The sequence below is a fragment of the Neovison vison genome, chromosome 12, assembly GCF_020171115.1.
Source record: "Neovison vison isolate M4711 chromosome 12, ASM_NN_V1, whole genome shotgun sequence".
In the NCBI taxonomy this organism is placed as follows: domain Eukaryota; kingdom Metazoa; phylum Chordata; class Mammalia; order Carnivora; family Mustelidae; genus Neogale; species Neogale vison.
Genome location: NC_058102.1, coordinates 37665337 through 37677540, shown reverse-complemented (window position 1 = coordinate 37677540; position 12204 = coordinate 37665337). Strand labels below are relative to the sequence as shown.

The window sequence follows — 12204 nt, the reverse complement described above, 5'->3', positions numbered from 1 at the left end:
TATGCTGTTGCCATGTCTAGAGCAAATTTTCAGAGCCTTACTTGAACTTGAGGAATATTTTTACTTTGGGGCACATAACTTTGCCAAGAGGTTTCACTATCCCTTTGTTACAAACAGGTTTATCACCGCACGGTAAGCAAGGCTTTCACAGGAGTAGTTGCCAAAGCTTTTGTTGTTTTAGTCTTACCAATAAAATATTTTGAGGGATGTACCCAAGATAAATATACTTTTAAACATACATGAAAATCAAAATTAACAATGATAAGACACAAAATAAATGAACATTTAATATTTTTTCTGGACATTCTAGGAATGCATATACTTACTTTATTGGTAAAACCTATTCTTTCTCCTAAAAAGACAGAGATCTTCTTGTCATTATCTATTACTTCAGAGGTTCTTTTCTTCTATGATGACTAAGAGGTACCAATCTTTTATTTCCCTTTGTTCCCTTTATTTTACTTATTTATCTAAAGCCATCCAGTTTGCTAAGCTGATCTGGTCACCAAAATTTGTGTGTGTGTGTGTGTGTGTGTGTGTGTGTGTGTGTGTGTATTTTCTTTTTTAAACTGTTGTGCTGCCATTTGTTTTTGACACTGCTAAAATTTAGTTCACATGGAACTCATTCTTCCTGCATTCAAAAGTCCTTTTTTTCTAATGTTTAAATTGCTAACCTAGAACAAAGGTTAACTTTAAACTTGTTTAATTGAGCTAGATTATTTTAAAGAACAAGGTAATTTATACTTGAGATTTTTATCATGGTTTAAAAATGTGTATTTGTGCATACAAAGCAAATGCAAATATTATTTTAATAAGAATGCCTTGATAATATTTATAATTAACGACATTAGCCTCCCATATCTTTTTTTTCCCATATCTTTAATAATTCAAAACTAAAAAGATTTTATAGGACTATTTTAATATGTCTACTACTAGCAATACCAATATTTACATCACTGGAATAAATTTCTGGAGAGAAAAGTAGCCTTATAAGTAAATGAGAGAAAAAGAGATGGGGCTATTTTGGTGACCTACATAGGTTATTTTTCATACATTTTATATATTTAAATGTATTTTTATTTATATATCTATGTCTGGTCTAATGACCCAACTTCATTCGTGTCCTAAAAACCAAAGTTAGCAAATTTTTCTAAAGAAAAAAACAACTCTTTAAATGTCAGAGATGGTTATAGAATTTAGTCATGAATGAGAGCAAGAGGAGTGGATTCAGTGATGCCACTAAACATGGGCAGAAGCTCTGAGAAGATAAGAATAAGAACCTTAAGGGAAGTATATTTATATCTCCAAGGAGTCAACTTCCTTTGTGACATTTTCTAAGTTTAACAGATATTTGACATGTTTTCCAACTTCGGAGCTGTGTTTTAATTTTTGAAACGACTGGTATTCTGACTGCAGTCTTTCTAAGCCCCTTTGTCGCTAGTTTTTGGTAATTTTCTTTTCATCTCTTAGTGACAGATCCGAATCACCAGAAATCAGAAAACATGACCCTGGCAACTAGTTTCAACAGACCTTGTTCAGTGGCATATACAGAATGTCATTTATTTTTTGTGACAGTTTTAATAAAAGTGACGTGAAACACAAGGGCTATAACGTTAGTGATATTGCACCTCAAAAGAGGAGAAAGTTTGGTATGTTACCTCCTGATTAGCAGCAGCTAGTTCTTCTTCCAGTGCAGAGACTCTTTCTAAAGAAACCCTCAGTCGCTCCCTTACCTAGAAGAAAAACCAAAATATGTGCAGTAATGTACATCCCATACATGTTAAACTGTGCTGAATCCATCAATACCATTATCAGAGACAGTCACATTTGGCAAATTACTAAAGTCTTTATAGCCTTTAGTGCTCATAAACACTATGAATACATTGTCACCTTATAGCATCACTATATCAAGGGATTTCCTTATAAGCAAGTCATTTTAGTGCTCCAAAGACAGAATTTCCAATGGGGTTGGAGATAGACTTGCTTGTTCTTAATCCTGACTCATAGTAAGTGGAGGCAAAGTTCAAGAGTATGTTATGAATTCATCTAAAAAACAGAGTTACTGATTAAGTAGGACATAGGTAAAAAAAAAAATTTCTTTTTTAAAAATAATACATGAGCTTCATTTGGTATGAATAACTTCATAAAGGGTTCTTAGAACCTGAAAAATGTCCATTACACATACATTTTGTTAATTAGAGGTCTATATTGTTACTTAGGGATTGGCAAGCACTTGCTTCCTCTGGAATTCCTAACCAGCTTCCAGATATCAAAGGTTAAGGCAATATATTCCGTAGAACCAAAGACTCTGCACATTTCATTTGAAGATAATTATGATTTGAAGATAATTACAATTTGCAAATGTTTCATACATAAATGAAACACAAAGCAGTTTCTCAATTCTTGCTTTCTTAGAACTTCTAAAACTGATTTAGATCTGATTTATGTTCAGATCCTCAGATATGCTCTTTATTACATATATTGAAAATGAGATATTTTTGATCATGTAAAAAATGTAAGAAATTCAGAGAAAAAATTTTGAATTAAAATGAATGTCTACAGTGGCTTAGTTCTTAGAAAAGAACCAACAAAATTTAAAGCTTCAACTTGAGATGCAATTCACGGTGAATTTTTTTTTTTTTTAAGATTTTATTTATTTATTTGACAGAGATCACAAGTAGACAGAGAGGCAGGCAGAGAGAGAGGAGGAAGCAGGCTCCCTGCTGAGCAGAGAGCCCAATGTGGGGCTTGATCCCAGGACCCTGGGATCGTGACCTGAGCTCAAGGCAGAGGCTTTAACCCACTGAGCCACCCAGGTACCCCCATGGTGAATTTTTTATTATGAGTTAACATAGTTTTTTTTTTTTTTCACACGGGAATGTTACAGTATTTGTAAAGTTAACATGTATTTTAATATACTGTTATATTTTTATAAACTAATTTTATTAATTCAATGATAGTATAGTTTAATGAATAACATTTTTTTAAAAAATAAGATTTAATTGAGAACATAATATATAGCTTAAGTAATATAGTTTAATAAATTATTAATACATGACATAGGTTAAATAAAAAACTATATTTTAAAAACTTACCTAACAATTTTAATGTTGCATTTTAAAATTATTTTCCAATTAGTAAACAGACAAAAAAACTAATATCCTATTAATCTAGAATCTAATTAGAAAATTTTTTTAAAAATCTCAATCATATTTTTGTGCTATACAATGATAACTGATACATATTCAGGGGGCTGGGTGCACTTAACTCCTGAAATACATCTTGAATAAGAAAGCATAATAATCTGAGAGGAGTTTAATATTAATTTTACTTAGTTATGCTGAAATTCTCTGAAAATTATTAATATTACATAAATTGATATTTGATATCAAAGATAATTAACAGGATCTTTCCTGATACTTAGATATGCTAGATGGACTGCTAGGTACCAGTTCCATTAAACAAATAATTGTTCATTAAAATGGATAAAACTAACGCTGATTAATAACTGAACAAGAACTACTTCAAAGGAAATCTTTGATGATTTGACCTGGGGAATACTTTTCTTATAAGTAGCTTGGATACATGCAAAAGAAGCAAATATCCTGAAGGTTGAAAATAAGGTGGATTGCTGTTATGTGGAAAGCAGAAATCAGCAAAGATCTTAATAGATGTAGTTGGTATTTAAAGGGATGACTATAAAGTTTTATGCCCACTTCCTAAAGTACCAACTATAAAATATGGGTGTTCTGAGTGAGAAAGGTCTAAGAATCCTAGTGGATGAGAACATCTTATGGAACAGTCTAAATGTAAGTTAACGATCTCACTACATGCAATATTGATCAGATCACATTTAGATGGCTGTGAAGAGGTGAAGGTGTCCTATTTTAAGATACACTGATACACCAGAATGTTTCTAAAAGAGTCCTTCAAGTCATATAAAGAATGGCTGAAACCAGACTATCTTTTAGGTTAAAGCATCTTTCTGACTTTCTTTGTTAAACTAATAATCACAGAAAATATTCTAAATTGGCTCCTATTTACAAGTTAAGCATTTTTATTCTCATATTGAGCCTCCATGAAGTAAAAATCATTAAGCTGATAAAACAATTTGAAAACAGAATTAACCCTCAGTAAATTTAGAATGGTATCTATAGCTTGAGATTCTATCACCCACAAAGTAATGAATCTAAAGCTCTCTTTATGAGAAAATAAAAACAACCGAATATATTCTGAATTAGCTGTAAATGTAAGAATTGGTGTTGTAATTATCAGTACAGTATGATATGAATGCTTTAGTCACATTTATATGAGAATAAATTATTCTCTGAATTTAATTCATCTTGCACTAATCTCTGCTAAACTGATAAGGAAAAAAAAAAAAAGTAAGATCCAAAGGAGAAAAATTTTCCAGGGTATAATGAATCTTGATATCTTACCTTGTCTACATAGCAAAAACTGCATTAATAGGAAAAAAAAAGATTATTATTTCTGACAACCGTTTTAGTTTTTTGCTTTGCTCTGCTAAGCATAGCACCAGCAGAATGCCATCGTTCCCTTTATTTTCCTTGTTAGGTTTGGTGTTCTTGTGGAGCTATCTAGAATGATTGACATGTCATGACAAATTATAATTTTAATTTTTTTCCTAAATGTAAGTGCACAGCTGATAGCCTTAGCTCTCTACGTAACCGCTTCTGATTTTTTTACTATTTAACCACGTTCAGTTAATCCATTGTCTGTGTAGTCTTTAAGTTCATGTATTTCGGTTATTTATAGAGCTAGAGCTATAGTGTAAACTACAAGATATTTCTGTACACGTAGAATTTTTTATTTTTAATTTCATCTGTTATATCAGTTTTCTTCATAAGGGTATATTTCTTCAAAATAACTCAAGAATTTTTTTCCCCAAAAGATGTTTCAAGGCTACTTACATTTTTAAATTGCTCAGGATTTAAAATAAAATAAGTCCCTAAAAATAACAAATATGTCTCAGAATAAAGAGGAACTCTGGTGGAAGAAGCATACATTCCAAATTAAAAGTAAGGCATGGCAGGGTTTCATTTTGGAATTACCATTCTTATAACAGAAAACATTATTAAAAAAATCTCCTTTGACCAGAAGTTCAAATCCAGTTTTGGTACTGTGATAGCAGACTATAGAAATATATGTAGAGTGCATATATATTTACTGTTTTTTTCTTATCTTTAAGATAAAGAGCGTATCTTTAATTTTGCTTATATTCTCCAGGCATAGCCAATATGTTTTAAAAACAAAAAACAAAAACAGTCAATGATGTCTGAATGATTGCAAAACACATGGATATTGCTTTCCTCCCGCCCACAAAATTGGTAAACAATTGGAGAGTGATGTCAAAATTATTGTTGGTCTTAGCTAATTGTGAAAATTTATCCTACAACTCAATGGATATATAAATAAAGACATTTATAATGAAGATTGCCAGTCACTGTAATTGTTTACAGCTATGTTCAATTTTTTAGACTTTATTTAGTTCTTCATGTGTAACTTTATCCTCTGTGGTAAAGTTGGTAGTGTCTTGTCCTGAAGACATGGTTAATTGCATCTTCTTCTGATCATCTCTATAATAGCCATACTACTTAAATTAGGATATTGTAATCTATGTCCCCTCCCTATCCTCTTGAGTAGCTGTGAGCTATTCTTATGGAAATTTTCTATGAAGGCAGAGATTAATCCCTCAATAACTAAATAGAATGCTATTTAAAACAAGCATGTGGATCAACAGTGACACCAATATCCTTACTTAGCTTGAAAGTTTTAACAAATATTGAAATTTACTCACATCAATAGTAATATTCATTAACATTTAATGAGCACTTGCGGTATGCTAAGTACTGGCTAAGAGTTTTGCATGTCAGATCCTAATTAATCCTCATGACAATTCTAAGAGGTACATACTATGACTATCTTCATTCAGAAGAAGAGGAAACAGATGTATAGAGAAGTTAAGTCACTTTTCCATATCTGTCCAACTCCAGAATCCAAGCTCATAACACTTTCCTTCAGACTGTCAGCAATACTGAGCTGATAATCAGTTCAGTTGCCCCTGGGATTCATCAATGTCCGTGGCACTCCCAGTGAGTTAGTAAATGCTATTATAGCTCCTGGGGCCATTATAGATGCTTCATTTAGTTATACTAAGCTCACTGAACATCTACATAGTAAATTATTTCTAAATTTTAAGTTGTACAATTATTTCTTCCTTAAATGTACTCATACCCATCAGGTTGTCCTCAATATTTTTTATAGCCTTTCATACTTTCTTTCATAAAAGCATCCCTCAGGTGTTGTGGGAATGCTTACAGGGAACATCTAAATTCACACATTCTCAAGCACTTTCATTAAAGACATTCAAAACTATTACACTTTCTCTGGACAGGCCATGTTCTTCTTACATCTCTGGGTTATCTTACATATTGATTCTAGTGTGTAGAGCATCTTTATGACTCTGCTTCAAAAATTCCTACACATTCTTTAATATTTAGACCAAATGTCTTCCCCTCTGTGCATTCTTGAATATTTCATCATTTTCTCAAGTAGAATTAGTCACAACTTTTCTGTTGCTCCATAATGCATTGTACATACTTTTTCTTAACATCACCTATTACGGACATGAATCTCTAGTGCTATGAACTCTTCAATTGCAAGAAGGATGTCTGATCTATTTTTGCGTGGCCAAATATCTGTCCTACATATAATAGATATTCCATAAATATAGTCTTCCAAATTTTTAACAATGTACTTTCGTAATAAGAAAGGAAATGTAAAACTAAACATTAAATAAATTGATCATCTGATATTTCATATATTTATCAAGGGTCTTTATATAATATCAATTTTTGTTCTATTCAAAATTATTCATAAACTACTTATCTTTCACAGCTACAATGAAAATAAGCTATGATTTCTTAATAATCTAGAAGATAGAATTATAGTTATCCTTTTGCACATACTTCACATAATCCCCACTGAAAGAACATCTGAAAGACCAATGATAAAAGTATCTATGTACATAAATATTAACTACAGCACAAGTGTCTGCACACTCGAAACCTAGATATAACTGGATAATAATCCCTTATTTGGATTTTAATACTCAGAACTTGTCAGGTACTTTCTAATGAAGTGCCCCAATTCCCACTCTACAGAATCCCAAAGCTTTATTAATTTTAAAAAGTTAATTCTTTAACATTTGACAAAATTAAAATCATGTCATAAGCCTTACTAATCTCCAAAGGATATTATCATCATATTGGCTTATTTATGTCAGCAGAAGTTATATGAGTAACAGCTAAGAAAAGCTTATTGCTACTTTTAAAAAGACCTAAGGCAAGCTTTTCCACTAATACCTTATGCTTATGATATGCAGAGACTCTTCAAAATGTATATTCAGAAGTAAGATATCAGAGATCTAAAAAAAAAAAGTTTGCTTCCAATATTAATCTCCAAAGGTTGGAGTACATCCAATTTGCACCTCAATGTATGTTAAACTGTCAGTTAGCTGTGCCCTGTGTTGGCATCTATAGACATGCACTTCAGACCCACTAGAAGAAGAGAAAGAGAGAGGAAGAGAGAGGGAGACTGAACGACCATATTAAATTTCAAATGGCCATCTGGACTAGGCCCGTAATGCACCATAATACAAGTATAACTTGATAAGTCATAGATTCAGCACCAATAAAAACAACATGGTTATGCGTATGACCCCCACACACACACAATAATCCAGCTGCACTTAAGAAAATGATATTCCTATAATTCAAATGGGTTTCTCTGTACTGATTTACGTCAGGAGTCAGTTGAGTCAAGGGATGAAGAAAAGGAGCTAGATACTGATGACAAAAGCACTGTTAAGCTTGAAGTCTTTTGTCAGTACTAGAACTTTTTAGAATTAGTAGATAGAGTTTATTATTATTATTATTATTTTTTTTTACATTTCAGCTTGATTGAGGTATAACTGACACATACAATTGCAAGAATCCTTTATCAATACTATACCTTTTCATCCAAGGCCTTGTGGTGCTCAAACAAAGATTTCAGTGCCTTGAGGACCTCGACCTCACTGGAGACTCCTGAGGGGGACTGGGCTTGCCGTTTCACCACTGTCATTCTGAGTGACCTTTCATGTCGGGACACGAGACATTCCAAGTGCTCCAGTAACAGCTATTGGGTTTAACAGAAAATGCAATTATCGTAAACATAATTATCTTAAGAACACGAGTCACTAATATTCATAACTACTACTGTAAACGATTGCAGGTTTGCATAGTATCTAATGACAGTCTCCGATTTTATCACAGGTAGCAGCAAAGAAGCAAAAACCTGAGTCTAAACCAGGGTTCCTAATTACATTAAAGTTAAGTCCTATTTCTAGCATATAACAAATTACTCATTTAAGAAATATCATGTAAGGTCTGATCCATTCTTTTAGACATTTTATTAATTTCAGTATTAATTCAGTATTAATTCAGTAGAAATACACCACAATAGAACATGTGATTAAATATAATAATTATTAAAGAACATGGCACAATGCATGATGATTGTGTTAAGAAAAAAGTATTAAAAGTCAAAACCAATTAAATTTACATTTGGTCATGGAAAAAGTCTTGCAAAGAAGGTAGTGAGCATAATATAATCACCATGTTGCTTTGAATGTGATTCTAGTGATAATCACATTTGTAGAGTGATTACAGTGATGGTTACAATCACATGTTGCTCTAATGATTATAGGGAAAATCACCAATGATTTTATTCACAGTTAATTCTTTATAGAAATACAAATAATAGAAAAATATATGCAATCAACTGGGATACAGTAACCAAGATTTGCAATAATCACTCAGGAAAAGGAGGTCAAAGGGCATGCTTTTTAAACTGTCTACTCTGGAACCTACATTCACCCAGAGTAGCCTCTGGAGCCATGATTAAGTCGGGAGAAAGTCCAGTGAAGACTGTTTCAGTCTGTTTTAACATTTTCCAAAGAAATTTTACTTTTCAACGTTTTGTGAATTAGGGCCTCACTTTTTGTTTTGTTTCATAAAGGGAGTTCAGTTGCTAAAAACAAAGATACATTAAAAAAACAAAAACAAAAACAAAAAAAAAACCACCTGCTGGTTTAACTTCTCAGTTATTGAGATTCTGCCAGGGAACAACAATACATAAGCAGGAAGTTTTTGTAGGAGAGATTTTCAGAAGGATACTGAAAAGCATAGGCTAACAAATGGTGTCTAGGTAAAATAAAGTAGAAATCACTCAAACAAAAAAGGAAAAAGAAGATATAAGATACTGGGATGGAAGGAAGGAAAGAAAAAAAATGTGCAGGCTTTTTCCTAAAGCTTACATTTCCTAAAGTAGTGAAACGTTTTGGTTTTCACAATGTCATTGTTAGATTCTGTGTCACATATTAGTGTCACCTTTCTTAGTCCTTAATAAATAAATTTCTCTCCATTCACCATCACTAATTATGGTTCAAAGTGTCAGAAAACTTTGCCATGCATTGGCACAAAAGAACAGACACACCCAAGATCTTAAATGTATATAGATCAGTAGGTAGGGATCATATTTAAGGGCCAAAATAATATCAATAGTTCCTCAGTATGATGATGACACAATATTTTCAAAGAGCTTTCCTTTTACTGATCAATCCCTAATTATACTCCTGGTTTTCTACTCTCTTGAATTCTACAGATACATGTATGCATTGGTTAAATCCAACGGGTTCTGGGATTTTGTGTGAACTTAACCCTGAAATAGAGTTATGAGAGCTGTAAAGAGGAGAGACCTACTTTGCCTAGGGCAGCAAGCGCGTTTCATTGAGAGGGTGATGTTTAAACTGAGACTTAAAGAATGAGAAAGAGCTGGCCAAATGAAGGACTCTAGGCAAAGGGTACAACACAGGCTAAGGCCTGACTTCCTGAGGAACTGGAAGGAGGCTGGTGTGGTTAGAGCAGAGTTTGTTAAAGACCAACATCAGATAAGCAGGGTTAAGTTGAAACAAAGCCCTATAACCTAACAGCTGGCTCCCCAGTCAACCTTTCAAAGCCCAGATATTCAAGTTATCCCCTGCAATGGTGTGCTAAAGCTGTCTCATAGCAGAGTGAGACAGCTAGAGTGGCTAATTCTCAGGATTTATTATTATTAGATGTCTTTAAATAATAAATAATAATAAATAATAAATTTATTATTTATTATTTATTATTAATTCGATGGCTAATTCTCAGGATTTCTGGCAGCCAGTAGTTAAAACACAATAATTGTTATGTAAGCTTATAATTAAATAAAAATATTTTAAAAGATAAGCACTCAAAATGTATTACTTCCTAATTATATTACTAAATTCCAAGTTTTTAATGAAATTCTTAAATATCCCATGTTCTTTGGGTTGTTTAATTCTATTGTATTTGAATGGTAGAGATGCTACAGGCTGGTTCCAATTATGCATCATTTCCCAGCTCTGCATTCAGTAACATCACGTTGGTAGTTGGAAATCAGCTACACTGGAAATAGTTACACCATGGGAATTCCAAACGCTATACAGATGAATGGGTTTTTTTTGTTTGTTTGTTTTTTGTTTTTTTTTCCCTTGTGGAAAAAAAAAAAAAAACATTTACCAGCACATTCAGTGTCACTAGTCATCAAGTCATCAGAGCTGGGAGCGCAAATGTTCTCTCCTTTCTGGATCCCTGACTCAGAATCTTTGAGTACAGTAAAATGTTTGTGATGTTAAGTTTTGGGATAGTTTGTTATGAAACAAGAGCTACTCAGAAGATCCTCTCTAAAAGTATCTATAACCATTATTCCCGGGAAAGGAGAATACCAAATGTCTTGGATATTAGCTCGAAATAAGGACTAATTCTTTGGTACCCTCTGTTGCAGAGGTTTTTGATAATCTGAAAGACAAAAATGATTCACCTTTTGGGTATCAGTCTATTTCTTTGGCCGCCATCACATTTGCTCAATGGCCATAAAAAAGTGCCTATGGTTTCAGGGATAGAAGTTACTCATTGACCTGGCAAAATGGGCTGCTCACAATTAAGGTTGATAGGGTTTATCACCACAGCTGAAGGGCCAACTGATTAGCTGCAGCCATCAATTCTGAACCTATTTCATGATGTATACCTAGAGACCAGCTAGTTACCCTGAAGCAAGGAGATTACAGCAAATCCCTTCCATCAAGGAGGGGGCAACTCTATTCTTAATTTAATAAATGTTTTCTTTCTGGATATGGATTTGCCTTCTCTAATGGCTCTGCTTCGACTAGCAATACCATCTTATCAGATTTTTGCTAACAGTCTTATCATATATGACATTACCTCTGAACAAAAAAAGAGAAAAAAAGAACATGCATTTTACAGTGAAAGGAGTAATGCAGTTGACTAATGCTCCCAGCCCACTTTCACCGTGCTATCATATCATTCAGAAGCAGGTGATCCTACAAATGGTTAAATGATCCAAGGAAGAGTCTATCTTAATTCTTTCTTGGAGATCACACATGGCTAGGCTGGGGAGCTACCATCCTGAAATTAGTATATACTTAGAGTTGGTGATGAGTATATATTGGTTCATATACAGATGTCCAGGAATGAAGGCTTAGAATTGGAATTTATAATAGGCAATAGGACTTTTTAACCACTTGGAGAAGAGAGGATCTTTTTTGTTGTTTTTATTATAGCACATACATAATGAAAATTAAGTTATTCTCCCCTTTTATTCTATTTTATATTGGGTATTTGATTCTGATTAACATTAAAGTAGTCCATAAGCTACAGAATATTAATACACGACTGAGATTTACTAAGAGCAGGAATGTACAAATGGAAGAACCCTGGTCACGTAGCTGGATGCATGTATCTTCTTTTTTGAGAAAAGGTGATTTTGTTTTTGCCTAAGAAATACGGTTTGTATTGCAGGGCGCCTGGGTGACTCAGTGGGTTAAAGCCTCTGCCTTCAGCTCAGGTCATGATCCCAGGGTCCTGGGATCGAGCCCCGCATCGAGACCCGCACTGAGCCCTGCATCAGGCTCTCTGCTCAGTGGGGAGCCTGCTTCCTCCTCTCTCTGCCTGCCTCTCTGCCTACTTGTGATCTCTGTCTGTTAAATAAATAAAATCTTTAAAAAAGAAAAAAAAAAAAAGAAGTACGTTGTATTGTTGGGTAGATAGATATATG

At 33.3% G+C, this 12204-nt stretch overlaps 1 protein-coding gene across 12 annotated transcripts in view; it reads right to left on the bottom strand.

Moving 5' to 3' along the window:
* PPFIA2 (PTPRF interacting protein alpha 2) overlaps positions 1-12204 on the bottom strand; it is a 486729-nt gene that overhangs the window by 178809 nt on the left and 295716 nt on the right. For all 12 annotated transcript variants that reach the window (XM_044229065.1, XM_044229070.1, XM_044229067.1 and 9 more), the window contains 2 exons: positions 8035-8199; positions 1659-1733 (listed from right to left, as the gene is read on the bottom strand). In XM_044229065.1, coding sequence (XP_044085000.1) covers positions 1659-1733; positions 8035-8199 — 240 coding nt within the window. The remainder of the gene's footprint in view (positions 1-1658; positions 1734-8034; positions 8200-12204) is intronic.